Here is a 17,380-nt window from a genome sequence, read left to right on the forward strand (position 1 = left end):
CGAGAACGAGAGGGAGAACTCACGGATAAAATTAGTCCACAATAAACCAGAATCACATTTCTCTCATCGCGGCTGTGACGTAACAGCGAGGGCTGCGCCTCCTTCCCAACAATCCCAGGAATCCGTAGACGCTCTACACACCCTGCAGTCTCATTGGCTGCTCGCTGATGAATGGTCAAGTTGTTAACCAATCAGCAGCATGTGACCAGCAAATATCAAGGCTGTTCGGCATCAGCCGGGCCGCACTCTGACTTCCACTCACGCATGCAGACTCGGAGTCGCTGACAGAAGCAGATAGACACTCAGCTGGTATTTTCATCGCCGTTGCTTGTTTGTCATTCGTCCATCATCGTCATCATCATCATCATCATCATGCACAGCAAAGACCACATCAGGTAAGGACACTGGCTTTCCTTCATCTGTATGATTTGTGTGTTTGTTTGCATGTTTGTTTGTTTGTTTTGTTTTGATTTTGATTTTGAGAATCTGAATATTTCTGACATATACTCTGAACATACAACTCTGAGTTTCTTCTTTTCAAACTGATTGCTGCTCTTATTTTGATACAATCCTGTATCGTCGCGTGATATTACAAATGCTGTGTCATTTCATTTTTCGAGAGAGTCTGTGAAGAACAGTGTGCACCTTATTAAAAAGCCTTCAGCAAAATTCTTATTTTTCAAAGAAATCTTTCGTGTGTTTTTGCTCACTATGACCAACATAACAATTGCTGCCCACAGGTTTCAATTTTATTCCTTGCGTTTCCTCTCACTAATGCACACTCACTAGATTTTAAACAACTTTTACCGGTGAGTCTTTTTTTAATTTATGAGAAATGCCATTTAGTCTAATGGCTCAAACAGCACTCATAGGCATTGGCTACAACATGGCTAACTGTAAAGGAATATTGCAAATAAAATAGTTTTGCAATTGTGGCTGAACTGAGGCACAGAGCTTGGTGCATCAACTCTTCGGGGTGCTTCAAGATGCTTTAAGTTGCAGTTTGGTGAAGGAGAATCTCTGACCACTTCAAAAAATTTCAGCGTGAGCAGTTTTGAATGTTGTGCTAATACAAGCTCTGTCAGCTTAATTATTGACCGACTTTAAAAATAAAATAAAAAACAAAAAATCTATGTCTATATGAGCTCCTACAGTTGATTTACATGTAGTTATGGGGTTCTGGTTTGTTGTTGTTTTTGACATTAAGCCAGAATGTTCACGATAAACTAAATATCTTAAATCACAAACAGATGTAGAAAAGTCAGGAGAACCTTAATTGCATTAAATCTTCATGCAATATAAGGTCCTTGTGTCAGACCTGAACAAACTATGGCTATGTGTAATTTTGTTCTACCTCCACTCCATGTTTTCAAACCTGAGAATTAAATTGTTTTGTTTTTTTTATCATATGGGTACAAAGATATTTCTGACTCTCAGTTACATCAAAGCCAAGTGGAAGAAATACGACTAATGTCCTCTCCTCTTGTCATCTCCCTGCCTTTCTACAGTCACGACGAATACCAGAAGACAGCCGATTGGCTGTTGTCTCACACAAAACACCGCCCCCAGGTGGCCATCATCTGTGGCTCCGGACTGGGCATGCTGGCCGAGACCCTCAAGTGTCAGGACACCTTTGCCTACTCTGACATACCAGGCTTCCCCCAGAGCACAGGTAGGATGAGCTCGGCACTCACAGCTCTCCTCAAAATGCAGACGCTCCACAGTGAGTGTTTTTTTTTTTTTTTTTAGCAAATCTGGCCACCCTCTCTTCAGCTTAAACAACTTCATTGATTTCAGCAGGTTAAGGTTTAGCACAAGTCCTGGAATACTGAAGGAAATCGCTTACAGAAGCTCAAACAAGCAAGAAGTGAATTAGAATGTATGAAAAACTATGAAAATCCCTGTTTTACCTTTGTGTGTGTGTGTGTGTGTGTGTGTGTGTGTGTGTGTGTGTGTTTGTGTGTGTGCGTGTAGTGCAGGGCCACGCAGGTCGGCTTGTTTTCGGGGAGCTGAAAGGGAAGACGTGTGTTTGCATGCAGGGACGTTTCCACATGTATGAAGGACACTCACTCAGCAAGGTATGCACACGCACGCACACACACACACACACACACACACACACACACACACACACACACACACACACACACACACAAACACACACACACACACACACACACACACCACGACCCTTGATGGATGGATTAATCTTCCTGTGCACTGGAGTCCACCGTGTCCAACAGTGCTGTTTAAGAAAGACTGAAAGCATAATATACCGACTGTTAGTGTGCCAACATTTGTGAAATACACAACAAACACAAATACCCACCCGCAGCATATGGCCAAGTCTTTATATAATAATTACACAATCACTGTGTGCAAGCTGATTAACGCATCTCAGCCACGAAACCTTGGTAAACTCAAATCTCCACCTGTGTGTGTGTGCGTGCGCGCTCGTACGTGTGCGTCTGTGCGGGTGTGTTGTGTATGTATTTGTGAACCCAGCTATGGCCATGAATGACTTGAGTCACATGCAGCCTTTTAGCAGGCTGCTGAATGCTCCTTTGTTTCTTCGTGTGTCTTGCACACACACACACACACACACACACATTCACAATCATGACATGTATTTTTTTTCTCAAGCTAAAATATTTGTCACTTTATCCAAGAATGAGGTCACTTAATCTTAAGACTTAAGATTGTGTCCGTCCATCTGTCTCTCTGCTAGACAACATTTCCAGTGCGAGTCTTCAAGCTGATGGGGGTGGAGACTCTGATCGTGACCAACGCTGCCGGCTCATTGGCCGACGGCTTGCAGCCCGGTGACATCATGATCATCAAAGATCACGTCAACTTCCCTGGGCTGGTCGGCCTGAACCCGCTGGCCGGGCCCAACGACGACAAGTAATCAAGATTTGCGCATTTTTGCAGCTTTGTGCCGCTTTTTCTGATGACTTCCGACGACTTGACGCGGCGCTCCGTGTGTTTTGGTCGCAGGTTCGGACCTCGGTTCCCCGCCATGTCCGGTTGCTACGACAAAGGCCTGCGGTGCACGGCGATGGAGGTGGCCAAGACGCTGGGCGTGGCCGGCATCATGCAGGAGGGCGTGTACGCCATGGTGGGCGGGCCAAACTTCGAGAGCATCGCCGAGGCCAGGCTGCTGCACCGGCTCGGAGTGGACGCTGTTGGTACGACTCAATTTATTTCCTCAACTCGTATCTGACTGTTTAAGTACAACAGGTGCACTCACTGAAGACCTGCAATAAGCAGAGGTGGCAAAAGTATTCACACTCTGCACTGCAGTAAAAGTACAAATACTTATGTAAACATAAATTGATTATGTTACCAGTACTATGGTAAAATTACTCAATTTATTCAATTCGATTCAGCTCCTTTCCTCAAATAAAATTTAAAAAGTATGTAAAAAGTTACATGTTTTAGTTTTTTGCCATTAGTTGGGCAACACATTAGTTGATAATTTTGCAAAGATTGTGACAGTATAATCTGGACCGAACTGACCAGAGGTGTTAAAGAGCATCTGGATTGCTTTAACAGCTTTGCTACACTCAATAGTAAAGTTTCTTTTTCTTTTTCTACTGCCGCACAACTGCATTTTAATTTGTAGTAGTTACTAGTAATACTAGGTGCTTACACCTTTAATAATAATAACCAATTTTATTTTTTACATTTATTTTTGTCAGTACTGAAAACGTCCAGAACAGTGACCCCCAAGCCGGACTACTCTAAAATAATAATCTCCCCATAAAATATGATCCGCTTTTACATTGAAGTACACAGTGGCATAGTTCAAACAGCTCCACTTCAAGTAGAAAAGAAAAAAATAAGTGAATTACTTTTAACAGAATTTGTGTCTTTGAAAAACAGTAACAACAAACATGGTTACAATGGTAACAAGTCTGTTTTTCCAGAGTAGTAGGAGGACAGATATTTGTGGACAAATGTAGGGAGTGAAAGCAAAAAGCCATCAGAAAAATAAACACTCAAGTAAAGCAAAATATGAAACAAAAATCCCATAAAATAAAGAATGCAATTTGCGAGCTAAAATATATTCCCCAGGCAGGAATACTTGTCAGCGATTACCTCTAGGGGGCGCCCCTGAATTCACTTTTCTGTCGTCTGCAGGCATGAGCACGGCGCCCGAGGTCGTGGTGGCCACCCACTGCGGCCTGCGAGTCTTCGGCCTCTCTCTGATCACCAACAAGGTAAACGCCTCGTCTCGGCCGTTAGGCCTGCACTCTAGGGAGATAACATCATGACTTGGCGTCCATGAAAAGCTGCCGTGCAAATGAACTCAGCTGCTCGCTCGCAGGACAGGAGATGTGCGTGTGAAAACCTGTGCGCAGGGTTGGTTGACTGACCTCACAGCTGATAGTCAGTCAGTCAGTCAGTCAGTCGGATTGATATTAATATGATTGACTGGTGGACTGATTACCATCTTTTCTGAGTGTTCATTCACTCACTCACTCACTCACTCACTCACTCACTCACTCACTGATTCACCCGTGTAGGTGGTGAAGAGCTACGAGGACACGGAGAGCGTGAACCACGAGGGCGTGCTGGAGATCGGGCGGCTGCGCTCCCAAACCGTGCAGCAGCTGGTGACCGAACTGATCGGTAAAATGGAAATCAACAACAACAACACCAAACATGCTGTCTGAGTGCTCTCTTCGGTTCACCATGTACATACTGTATGCCACCGGTGCTTGTGTCGCATTTCAGAGCGGTTCCATTCTCATGATTCTGTTGTCACGAAGGACTTTGTTGAATTTTGATTTTTGTTTTTATCATTATTATTATTATTATTATTATTATTATTATTATTATTATTATTATTATTATTGTTCTTGTGAAGAAATCATTATTTATATCTACATCCTCCCAAAACATTCCCAACAGGGTGACTGCAAGTGTAAGCAGTCTTTTGGGGTTTTCTCTTTTCCTTGTCCTATTTTTATTTACTTATATAATAATATAATGACCAATCTGATGGTGCCTAATATAAAGTACAGAGTTGGAATTCTTAAGGTGCTTCAAAAATTTTTGCTGTAACTTTTCTCTGTTTGTCTTTTTTTGACATGATATGGCATTTTATTTTGTAAATAAATATAACTTCCTTATCCTCTCGAGCATCTCCTGCTTCCTGTTCCTGCCTCAGTGCAGCCCGCACTCAGAACAGAGGAAAATGAGTCAGGTCAAACTTACTGTTGCCCAGGAGGTTCCACAGAACTCAAGAGTTTAAAGCCGCGACACTTTTGTCAGGTTGCTCCTGAGCGTCAGCAGGGCCCTAAACTTGCAACAGTAACCAAAGTAACTTAATATATTTATAGACTAAGATAATAAACCCTGCAAATGTGATTATTACTCACATTGAAGTATGTTTTTATTATTACAATAGATTTCCTGGTTTTCCTGATTGGGTGAAAAAGATAACTATTAAGAGTTTTTTTTAATGTGACTTTATGTGGTCAGCATGTCTTTCATGTGTGTTACGCCATCGTGCAGCACTGCAGTGACACGGTTTCTATCCATGTGCTCTTATATCCTCACAAGTTCTGAGTTAGTTGATAAAACCCACCGAGTTAGATGAAGACTGAAAACATTCAGTGGTCATTCAGCGTCACTACGGACGTTCCTCTGCTTACCAGCAGAGGGAGCAATGGCCAAGCGGCTGCTCCTGCTGCTCCTGCTGCTGCTGCTGTTGCTTGAGATTAAAGCACCCAGTGGAACCGAGGCAAGCCTTGAAAAGCAGGTGATTGGCTTCTTTAAACTAAAGGAAACATCGGATTGGATGATAATGGGACTGTGCTCCATAATCGATTTTCAAACCTCTGAACTTAAACACAGTGAAAAATGCGTTGCACATACAGTATCTGTCACACCAATCTCTGCAGACAGCAGTGTAAGAAAGCGTTCATTTTGAATTTCTGCCCCAGTTACGAGAAGGTAAAATTTGTGAGATACAGTTTGTAAAGCATTTCATGGTCCAGAGCCAAAGCTCTTGCGGTGCAACATGAGCCCCCCAGACCCATCAGGCCTTCACTCACACCGGACCTGCTCACCGTTCCTGAGCTCAAGACTATGGTGAGTCAACTTTTAAGTATTCCGCTCCAAAAGCCTGGACCAGAATGAATCAAACTCAGAATTTCAAACAAAAGTCAATAGCAACATTTCAAATAAGATGCTTTGCTTTGGCCGAGAAGATTTGACAAAGTATTCACGGGCGCCACCCACCCACACAATCACCTCTCCTTCCCATCTCATCACTTCTCAAACACATGCTCCTGATAAATGTGCCACTATTTAGAAGAGAAACGAAAAGGTTTTTCAACAGTCTAAGATGTATTGGTAAGCAGCATTTCTACAACAAATCGTTTTGCAAACGATTCTTATTTGGAAATTTGTCATTGATTGATTTCAAACCAGGAAATAAAGTTATGAAATGTTAAGTCACTTTATTCACCATATATATGACTCTTGTTTTTATTTATTTCCAAACAGTGAGGAGCACAGTCCACTGCTGCCCCCTGTAGTTCAAGTCTTGATCCACGGATGACCGAGACGCTTTCTGAATCTGAACTCATTTTTGTGTTTTTGGTGCTGCTAATGGTGCTAATGCTGCTGATTCTGATTGTTCTTCTGCTTATTTTCTGCGTGGTTCAATACAATATGGGCCGGTAAGTTGTTATTGCGTTAAAAAAAAAAAAGAAGAATGCCAGAGGTGTCAGCTCGATCAAATTTAACCGCCTCACACGTCTTTAGCCTCACAGCTGCAGCTCATTAGATTTTATTTTCTTCAGGAGTGGCCGTGACACTGTCCAACCGCTGCCCGACCAAATGATGGTATATGAGGAACGTGAAGCTGATTCTACAACAGGAGGTGAAGCGAGAGAAGAGGATAGCTCATATGAAGAAACACACGGAGGTCTGTGCTGAGAAATAGAGGAGTGCAGTCGAGGGACCTGTAGCTTGAGAAATTGCTTTGGAATAAAAATTAAGAGTTGGAATAATTGGAATAATTCCAATAATAATTGGAATAATTAAAACTTATTCTAGTGGACAAGATTGAAAAGAGTTAAAGAGTCATGGAGTATTTGCTTTTCTTTGCCGTCTTGCGAGAACCGAAATGCCTCGATGAGAACCAGACATGTTCCATTTGCAACTTGTAACATTTGACTTTGTTTAATGGCTCCTCCACCTGCCAGATAATCATCAAATGCTCACGAGGCCTGGAGGCCCCCTGCTGGTAGGGAACAGACATGGTAGCGGGTTCACATAAAGACACAGTGGGAGCGTGTCTTTGGAAGGGGCAGCCAATCATGCAACATTCAGCCAATCATGGTTGTTGTTCTGAGACAAACGTCAGTCATTTGTCTTATGCTCAACCTAACATGATTTGCTGGAAACATGAGTTGCCTTCAAGATTCGCGAAAAACTCTGGTACGAAGGTCCAAATTATCGGACGAATGCAATAATTATCGTACACTTGGAAACAGTGAATGGTTGCTTACTGAACCTTCAGCAGAGAAACAGTAGGTTTACTGGAAAAGTGTCGACATTTGATGATAACATTTTTACTTCCATTTTTATGACCATAAATGAAGCATTTTATTGGTGTCCTTCAATGTAGAGTCTGACTCTGTTGAGAGGGGCAGCCGTGAGCAGAGAGCGCAGAGTGCTACCGGGGAGACTCTCTTCGGCTTTGAGTTACCCTCCTGCAGCTTCTGGATGGAGTCGCCACTCTAGTGAGGAATGAAACATCAGCTGTAAGTCCCCAAAAGATGAAGGGATTCAGTGTGAAATGAAATATGCACTGGAACCCACACACAGTAAAATGATCGCTGAATTAACCCCAAGCAAAAAAAAGCAGGTCATTTACATACATTTTAAATTTCCCTCTCCTGTGAAAACATGAAAAAAGTAAAAGGGCAGGACCCTTGGTTAGAAAAAAAAAGACAGGGGGGAGGGGCAGTCAGTTATTTTTAGCTTTTTGCAACCAATGTTGGCGGTCCCTACTGGCCAAATGATAGATTGCAGGCTTTAGGTGCGTCCACCTTTTTGAAACTGGAAGCTCATCTCTCATTTCTCCTCCATCTTTTTTTACAGTCCACGGTCAGCTCCTATGTTTGCATCACTTCCTGCATTTGTCAGTCTTGCATGCCTATCATCCCTTCACGAAAGAGTTTTAAGTACTAACCCATTTCTAAAAAAGGAAGCCTGTGTGAAAACGTTGCATTTCAAACTTGTCATTCTTGCGTTAGCTACATTTACTGCACTAAGACGTTACGGAAATGGAGAACACGTACATATTTCGGTATCGTCAGGTAGTAACATTAGTTGACCAGCAGAGAGAGCAATGAAGCTGGTGGTGATTGTCCTGAAAAAAGGGGGTGGAAGATGGCAGTATTATAGAAATGTAGAAAAGACAAGACAAAGTGAGGAGAATGAGTGAGGAATAGAAAATAAGAGCTAAGTGTTGTGAATGGGATAGGTGAATTTAAACTGAAAATGACAGTGGTGTGACACTTTGGATGCCCTCTACCATTAAACTTCATTAAAATGGAGGAAGCAGTGATTGACCTTTTTAACAGATGGATGACACCGAGCTCAAGGAGGAAAAACTCCTCCTCTCGGATTTTCAACTTTTAAACTGAGGGGGCGTTCAAAATGTAAACATCTGTGATGCACTGACTGACTGTAAAGAGCGCCGAGAGGAAATGAAGTGTGCTTCTCTTTAATCTAAGTTTCCATGTCAGCTCACTTGTAAACTATGGGAAACCGTCTCTGTGAGGACAGTGTGAGAAAATTTCAATTAAAAAATATTTTTGACTTGTGACATGCTGAACGAGTGCAGTTTAAAAGTGGTTCTATAGTACCTCACAATGTAAGGTCAGGACAACTACTTACCCAAATGTTCGATATAAGTTACTTATGCTGGATTTGGGTGAAAGGCCGAATTTTGCAGTCAGACAAGCAGAGGAAAGATAGTCTTGATTTACAAAATGTTAATGGTGATTATAATGAGATATATTGTCCAAAATTATGACATAAAGCCAAAATTGGGAGTAGAAAAGTCAAAGTCCAGAAATTGAGTCACTCACTGTGATGGGATAAAATTAAACGGGAAAGAGAAAAAAATCTCACAATCACGTGACATGATATAAGTGTTGGTTTGCAAGAGCACTTGTGCTGCAGTGGGTTAAATTTCTCATTGATCTTACTATGCAACTACACATTTAAATTTTAGAGAAAACAATTTTACAACAACTTTACGTCTAAAAAGATCCCAGAAGCCCAAATGTCCCACCAGTGCTAGCTACCCAAAGTATTCGCTGGACAGTGAATGAAATATGCTAAATAAATGCAATGTCTTTCACAGCAGCATTTTACTTGTGTACTAGTATGTTCGGCCGGGTTTTGGTGGCTTTGAAAAGTTGCCTTCAAAACAAACAAAAAAAGAAAATCCCTGAAGGAGTAAATATCTTTTTTTTATAAAATCTCCCTTGAGTTAAACAGGAAGTGGACAAAATTTTCCAACACCAGCTCTCTCTCCATACTGATAATCGTGCTTTACACTCCTCCAACCCAAGTTATCTGTTTCTCTTCTGCTGTCTTTCCAACACACACACACACACACACACACGCACACAGAGTGAGAGGGAGAGAGAGAGAGGGAGAAAGGGAGGGAGGGAGGGAGGTAGATAACTCTGTGATTCCACTGCTGAATTTTTAACGCTGTTGTGGAACTTTTTTTTTCCAGCCGGGTTACTGTGGCATTGGGATACTGTTACACCGACAGAGACACAGACGCCGGGTTCAATTCAGTCTCATTGTTTACGGAGGCAGGATACCATACGAGACTGCATGGTGTGCACGGTAAGTGGCTCTGTCCGTCTACTGCATGTGTGTATTCCCTTGTTTTTTCCCCCACTTGTCTCTTAAGTAATTTAACATTTTATACTATGGGGATTACAAATTAGATTTTCCGATATTACACATTTCAAAACTTAGCATGGCTTATTTTCCTTTCAGCTGCAGCAGCAGTACGAGCAGCAGCAGCAGCACTGACTGCTGTTTATAATCAGACATAAGAGACTTTTGACCTGCTGACTTTCTGCAGTGTGCTGGAGCGGTTGTAGATGACACGCTGAAATTGGACCAGAAAAAGATGTGTTGTTGTATTTAAGAGGTGTTTCTTTATAAGGAAAATGATAAACATGAAGCAGGAACATTAAGTTGTTTTGAATGATGGTGTAAAAAGTAAAAGTTGTCATAAACTTGTCTAGACCTCTTGAATACTGAGAGAATAGAGTTAAACTTTGGCGTTAAGGTGTACATGACTTAAGGGATTTCTGGTCTTCCCTCACTTGCATTTTGATTTCAGGATTCTTTTTGTCGCAACTGATTCCAGTTGGAGTGAATCCCAAATGAGAAAACGGTTGCCTTGAGTTTCCCTGAAACAAGTCCAGTCATGCATGCCGAGGCTAAAACTGACGGCTTGGGTGACGATGGCTTGATCAAACCTCTTGACGATATCAACCAATTGTGTATAGCTTATAAGGCTCGGCTTACACAACAATATGTATGTCATAACTCTTAACACAGAAGTGGAATTGGGAATACGTCGATTGAGCAGGTCAGCCCTGCTCATGGTTGCTGTTGAGAGATGTTGGGTGAGAAAGTGCAGACTGCCGCGCTTGTCATCCTACAACAATACTGCAGACTGTTGACTCTGGCTCCAAACGGCGTTGTCCGTGTAAGACAGCAGGACTTCAATCTAGCGCTATGCAACTGTTCAAAGGGGAGTCAAACAGGATGCCAGCAAAAATATTGTTGCTTGAATGTTTGTCAGACCGCAGAAAATTAATGGATTTTTTTTTTTAACTTATGAAGGCTTTGGACAAATACAATGTTTTAGGTGCACATGAAAAGAGACATTATGTCACAGAAATACAGAAGAAGCAGAAACCACGTCAATTGAGCCCCATGTTCCGCTTTTGGTAAAACAATCCTTCCATCCTTTCCAGAGATAAGAGCTGGACAATTCCCTGCTCAATGAAATAAACCAAGAGTCGTCTTTTAACGTCTTCGATCGTTGGCACATTTCCAATAGATCTGCACTCTGGATATCTCTGTATTACAAATCCGAATCGCGATAGAGAAGCATGTAAATAAGTCGCGCAGAGCCTCCCCTCCATCAGAAGTCATTTGATTGACCAAAAAAAGCACTGTCTCATGGAGGGTCTGTGTTACGCTTCTGACACCACAATTGTCCCGTCTTGCCCCTTTAGGCCCATCATGTAGCAACATGACCCTCAACACTCAAAGAGAGAAGGCGCCCCTGCGACGGCGAGGAAGCACCCCCATCCATCCTTCCCGTCTGTCCCAGCATCCGTCGCTGACCAGAGACGACCGCCTGACTGGCAGCTCCCAGCCCGACCCCGAGCAGCCCCGTGCCCAACGCAGCCACCCGCCCTTGGGACAGTCGGCGTCCTACCATCCCGGAGACAAGTCGCTCCACTACCGGGCCCAGTGGAGCTCCGACTCAGATGACGACTCGCAGAGTGACTCGGACTGTGTTTACAGGGTGGTTCTGCTGGGCGACCACGGCGTCGGAAAGACCAGCCTGGCAGGAATCTTTGCCGGGATCACAGATAAAGATGAGCAGCCCGGAGGTGGGACGATCTGTAAGGTTGTTGTTGAGCACAATTAGCCCCAATTTATTCGGATGTATTCGGGTTTAGGTTCCGCTCAAGGCTTCAAGTTTTAAATTTTCACTGTTGTGAGTCTGACAGTTGTGGTGCAGACTGTTGAACACACACACAGGTCTGACCTTCAGTAATTGATTTACTTCATTCCCTTGAGCTCAGCTGACGACAGTCTTGGACCTTCACCAGGAAGCCTGCTTTCCTGTTTTCAACCGTCTGTCAGTTGGTTGACTGTTGTTGGTTGTTTGTTAAAGGTTAAAGTCCCACTAATTGTCACATCCCAAAAATTGTGAAATTTGTCCTCTGCATTTGATCTCTTCCCTGAGGAAGTGTTGAGCAGTAGCATTCAGGAATCATTAGTATTCGAGGTTCAACTTACGGGGTTACATCACCTGAGTGCCAAGCAGTCTCAGGAAAAGACACTCTGTCAGTGGACCACTGAACTGGTTTAGTTGTTTGATTTGTTGTGTCATCGGTTGGTTGGTTGGTTGGTTGGTTGGTTGGTTGGTTATTTGGTTGGCTTTGTAATCGGCTGGCTGGTTGGTTTGTTCATTGGTTGTCTGGTTGGTCATGTAATGCTTGGTCCTTTGGGCAGTCGGCACTGGCAACACTTCTGCAGAGGTTTCTTTTCCATGAGATTCTCCCTTTAGACATGCTTCATAGCAGCATCTTTCTTCTGTTGCAACTTTTTTGTTTTCACGTCTCGCACAGTGTACATATACATACCACAACATTATACCTTTGGTGTGTGTTATGAGACTATGTATTTTTTTTTTTTTTTTTAAATGTGTTTCTATTTCACTTTTGTGACAGAGGTCCTTCCTACTATAACTATTTTAACTATGCAATGTCTAGATCATATAATTTTATTAGTCAATGTTTTATGATTATATCAGTATTTCGCATTGGAAATTATTGGTTTTTGTTTTCATTTTATTTCATTTTCTGCAACTGCTCGTCCTGCACTCAGGGGCGTGGGGTCTTCAGGCAAAGGAGCGAAAGGTAGACAAGTTTATTGTAGTCCTACATAGAAAGACAAACAGCCATTTACACTTGCATTCACATCAAGCCCAATTAACTTGTCATTATTGCATATGGGTACATCAGGAACAAGCTCTCCCTCCAGAAGGGCAAGAAACTGACCAAGAATATACAGATCTTATATCAGATCTTATACGGATCTTCATTGCATGCATTATTCTGTATTTGCACATGAATCTTATTTCCTTAAGTTCGGCTTTGTTTTTGTGTTGCATTGTGGCTGTTCTACTATTACTACTACTGCGGCTGTCTCTGTCTGACTTTGCTCTAACACCACAACCTTGACTGACCCCTCATCATTGATAAGCTCCTGTGTCAGTTGGTGATTGGCCCGAGGCCATGATTGACAGTCTGTATTGATCAGTCTGCCATGGGACGAGGGGGGCGGAGCGTGTGCCCCTCTGGAGCTCTTTGCTGAAGTTGGGTGCATGTCTTGCTGTTATTTAATGTCCAGTTACAGAGTTTTTTGCACTGTGTTTCTGATTATATTCTGAGTATATGTCCTTGAGTGTCAGTGCGCACCAAAATATTCTCATTGTTGTTTATTTCATTTACTGCATTGTTGTTTACTGTTTGAGTTTGCAGACTAGCAAAATTGCTTGGTGGCGACATCTCAAACAAATTGCAGTTGTTTTTTCAGATGTCACTCCTGTCCCACTGTTTGCAAACATTATCCTGCTGGCATCTGCCTGGAAATAAATGGTCACTTTTTGGATTTTTCTTTTTTTCCCCATTCTTTGAAGTTCCACTTAAATTACTTTCTAACCTTTTGGGCTGACTTTAAAGATTATTGTGAGTGCCTCTCCTGCTGTACAGCCAACTCAGCATCTCTTTTTTCAATGATTGTGTCAGACAGAACCAAAGTACGGAAACGCTTTTGTACTTGAAGCACTCAAATAATCCCCCCCTACCTTAATATGCCACTGTTATATATAGTATTAGTCTGACTGTTTAGGGGTTTTTTTTAATCACAAAGTGACCCACACCCACCTGCCATCCCTTCAACGTCTGTGCATTTTGAGCCGTCCGTGTTGTTGAACCAAAACTAGCCATTGAAACAAAAATATTCACCAAACATCATAGTTCCGGCATGCTGACTGAGCCTATTGCTGGCTTGACTCTCGTTGCTCACGCAGTTCATTGTTTGTTATTGCAGTGGACACGTACGAGCGGACGCTGACTGTAGACGGGGAGGAAACTACACTCATCGTCATGGACACTTGGGAAAGCGACAAACAGGTAGCCCTCTTGTGCGTTAGTGTCTTGCCAATGCTGAACTTCTGTTGCCATCAGAATAGTATCAGCAGCCTCAGCCAGGTGTTAGTTCCCCCTCTGAGGCCGCCTCACAGCTTCCTTCTGTTCGCCCCCTTCCAAACATCCAGCAAGGCATCAGTGTTGATGATGATGATGCAGGAAGCTCTAAACAGGGGGCTAAATTGACTGTTTTCTGAACAACTACATGTCATTCCGCCTGTGATATCCATTCAGAGGCAAAACTTAATGGAAATAGAACAAAACTATAAAATAACAGTGACGGTCATGTGACTTGTTTCCTCTGTCCACCCGTCAGGAAGGTGGGGGCGGCGGTGGCTCCTCTCAAGAAGACTGTCTGAAGGTTGGGAACGCGTACGTCATCGTGTATTCCGTGACTGACCGCGCCAGCTTCGACGCCGCTTCCGAGCTCCGCATCACCCTGCGCCGCATCCGCCAGGCAGAAAACATTCCCATCATCCTTGTGGGCAATAAGAGTGACTTGGTCCGGTCCAGAGAGGTCGCTGTGGAGGGTGAGTGTCAAAGGTCACCAGTGCAACAGCCAATTTTCCTCAACCAACACATGATTTTTTTCATTAATTGTGTGGGTGTTTCATTCCCCAGAGGGCCGAGCTTGCGCTGTGGTGTTTGACTGCAAGTTCATCGAGACGTCGGCACCGCTGCAGCACAACGTGGCCGAGCTGTTTGAGGGCGTGGTCCGCCAGATCCGCCTCCGTCACGACGGGAGCGAGGCCATCAAGCGTCGACGTTCCATCTACAAGCGCAAAGAGAGCATTACCCAGAAGGCCCGGCGCTTCCTGGACCGGCTGGTGGCTCGCAACAACCAGCGCATGGCGGTCAGAGTGCGGTCCAAGAGCTGCCACGACCTGGCCGTCCTCTGAGGTCACACGTCCAGCAGGAGGACCTCTGAGCTTGAAGGTCCCGGACCTGAAGAACTCTGCACTCTTGACAGTCATTGAGCAGCAGGCCTCCCTCGCAGTGGGCAAGTGATTATTGCGCTCCTCGGGAACTTTTAATAAGGTTTACCTGCATTTGAAGCTGACAGAGTTGTCAGTTTGCTCAGTGTGAGTTTGAGTTTGTGTTTCGGGGAGTGCAAGCTGAAGATCTGCTCAAGATGTTCTGTAGTTTCCGCTGAAGCACCAGGAATAAAGTCTTCAAGGAACAGTCTTGTTCCATTTAAACTAGGTTTTTCTGACATCAAAACAGGTTTGCCATTTATGTTATCATAATTACATGACTGTTGTAGGGTTTTTTTTTATTTATTCGTATTTATTTTTTTATTTAAACATTTCCGTTAAACTCAACCTTTGTTTTATCATATGGTTTTGCAAATGTTTTGTCTTGAAGATAAATGGATTAGGGGTTGCACAATTAGCTTGTCAAGCAAGCTGGTAATCTAGCGTCCCTGCCAGAGCTACAGGTTAGCATGTTTATTCGGGTGCTGTCACTTTACCTTTTCACATTGATTTAAAAAAAAAAAAAATTACTTCATTTTTTAGATTGAAATAACAAAATTTAACTACAATCAAAAAATCTATCGACAATGACAAACCAAACATGCTGTAAGAACAGAAACAGAATCTTCATGAAAAAATAAATAAAATTGCATCCCACCACAGTACATACAGAATCTAGTCATTTATTTTATTTATTTGTTTTTTTAAGATTGAGACCTTCATCTTTTTTCCTGAGTGTGTTAAGAGGGAAATTCTAGACAAAAGCTACATTCAACCCTTTAGCCAATGTGCTTAGTGTAAAACAGACAGAGTGAAAGTATGTGCTCTCTCTGTGCACTATAACACACAATTTGAGAGCTGTCACTGAAGCACCCAAGTGTTGTAAAACTGATAAAGGGGCAATTAAATGCTTTGAGTGAAAAATATTGCTGCCTTTTCATTCAATTCCAAACTTGGTGTAGTTTTGTCCAGTATTTAGTGTTTGTTTGATTTGATGTTTATTTTAAGACGCAGCCGTGCGTGTTCTGTTCTGTTTATTAGCGGTTATCTTTTCATGTGGCGGTGGGATGGATCTGATTTTCCACTCCACTTCATCCTTCAGGTTGCCATATCAACCCCAGGCCCCTTCCAAGTGTTTATTAAATCCATGGTGACCTGAAGTCCGTTAGCCTGAGTCGCCAAAGAGGAGGTTTACTGTCCTCGTGACGACGGGGGCCGTGCGATGACACTTTCCGCGAGGCTGACAGAAAGCAGACGAGTGTTTAGCTGATGGATGGGATGGTCTTCCAGCAGTACTTTTCGGCCCCTGGTTGAGCTTCTCAGACTGCTCACAAACCTTATTTGGATGTGTGTTATGCTTTAACAGCCCACTTTAGATGCAAAGCCACTCCCATTTTTGAGCGATGACGGAAGCCTTGATGGTCCATGGAAACTGCACACGTACCTCCTGTGAAATTTAACGGCTACGGCAGCCTGAAAAATAGCCCTAAGCATGAGTCGCCGTCTGCTAGCCAATGTTCACTGGGTGTCTGTGACTGTTGTGGTAATAGACAGATGAAAAGTTTTGCGTCAGTTGCGTTGATCAGACTTTGTAACACACAGCTAAGGTGGAAAATGACTAGTGCAGTGTGGGAATTCACTCCACTATACAGTATTTACTTTCCCAAATGAGCATATCTGTATACTATCGCTAGCTTAGTTACTGTGGAAGAATTAGGCTAAGATGTGGCTGAAGCCAAACAAGCTAGCTGCTAACACCTAACATGACATGACAGTTTGAACATTTTCTAAACTCTTTAGATTTTTCTCATTTGTCCACCTGTTATAGAGCCCAGAGGAAGTGTTTGTAAGGGTGATGCTGAACTTGGAGAACTTGGAAGGTGATTGGGAAAGCCTTTTTTGTAACACATTCAAAGTGGCCCAATGAGTTTTTTTGTTGTTGTTTTTTTAACTGCCTGTCTAGCCAGTTAGCAACAGCCCAAGTCTTTCCCTTCATGCAAGTTGTGGGACTTGATGTGCCACGATGAAATTCATTTGCTTAAGCCAGTCAGCAGCAAAGTAAAAACATCGATTCAAAAGAAGGCTTTCCTTTTATGTTATTATTTTGACATGGAAATTACATTTGGTTTGTATAAATCTGTCACTTTTGCAGCATCCATGATAGTGCCTTTACAAGCAGTTATGCATAAAAGCATTTCCTGTGTTTGATAAAAATCCTTTCAGCCAATATCGGTCACATCCTGCTTTTCTTGTGGCTTAAGAGATGCTGGATGGTGCCTCAATGCTGTAAAATATATAAAATTAAGTCATAACTATATTTTTAGGTTTGAAATTATGATAGCGTTTTGCTCAGAGGCGAATTAAAGCTGCAGATGTGGTGGTTGA

General features: G+C 42.8%; 2 protein-coding genes across 2 annotated transcripts; both read left to right on the forward strand.

Annotated features, from left to right (window-relative positions):
* The first annotated feature begins 239 nt into the window (after positions 1-239).
* pnp4a (purine nucleoside phosphorylase 4a) lies at positions 240-5,163 on the forward strand. The gene is made up of 7 exons (XM_076025111.1): positions 240-395; positions 1,509-1,672; positions 1,975-2,078; positions 2,729-2,904; positions 2,998-3,188; positions 4,144-4,223; positions 4,530-5,163. Exons 1-7 carry the CDS (start codon positions 373-375, stop codon positions 4,677-4,679), a joined length of 888 nt encoding a protein of 295 aa, XP_075881226.1. The 5' UTR covers positions 240-372; the 3' UTR covers positions 4,680-5,163.
* Positions 5,164-5,803: 640 nt separating this feature from the next.
* Positions 5,804-16,459, forward strand: rem1 (RAS (RAD and GEM)-like GTP-binding 1). The gene is made up of 9 exons (XM_076025114.1): positions 5,804-6,102; positions 6,520-6,695; positions 6,819-6,943; positions 7,649-7,784; positions 9,779-9,894; positions 11,310-11,693; positions 13,924-14,006; positions 14,338-14,551; positions 14,643-16,459. The coding sequence occupies exons 4-9, from the start codon at positions 7,771-7,773 to the stop codon at positions 14,918-14,920; spliced, it is 1,089 nt and encodes a 362-aa protein (XP_075881229.1). The 5' UTR covers positions 5,804-6,102; positions 6,520-6,695; positions 6,819-6,943; positions 7,649-7,770; the 3' UTR covers positions 14,921-16,459.
* The last annotated feature ends 921 nt before the right edge of the window (positions 16,460-17,380 follow it).

This window comes from Nelusetta ayraudi, unplaced genomic scaffold (genome assembly GCF_046127955.1).
Source record: "Nelusetta ayraudi isolate G7.1 ecotype Tasmania unplaced genomic scaffold, CSIRO-AGI_Nayr_v1 ptg000017l, whole genome shotgun sequence".
NCBI lineage: Eukaryota > Metazoa > Chordata > Actinopteri > Tetraodontiformes > Monacanthidae > Nelusetta > Nelusetta ayraudi.

What these genes read in the sequence shown, in the direction of transcription:
- rem1 (XM_076025114.1), top strand. An exon ending in GAGACTGCATGGTGTGCACG is followed by an intron (nt 9,895 to 11,309) that starts GTAAGTGGCTCT and finishes TTGCCCCTTTAG; the next exon opens with GCCCATCATGTAGCAACATG. An exon ending in TAAAGATGAGCAGCCCGGAG is followed by an intron (nt 11,694 to 13,923) that starts GTGGGACGATCT and finishes TTGTTATTGCAG; the next exon opens with TGGACACGTACGAGCGGACG.
- pnp4a (XM_076025111.1), top strand. Translation starts at nt 373, where the DNA reads ATGCACAGCAAAGACCACATCAG. An exon ending in AGGCTTCCCCCAGAGCACAG is followed by an intron (nt 1,673 to 1,974) that starts GTAGGATGAGCT and finishes GTGTGCGTGTAG; the next exon opens with TGCAGGGCCACGCAGGTCGG. An exon ending in TCTCTCTGATCACCAACAAG is followed by an intron (nt 4,224 to 4,529) that starts GTAAACGCCTCG and finishes TCACCCGTGTAG; the next exon opens with GTGGTGAAGAGCTACGAGGA.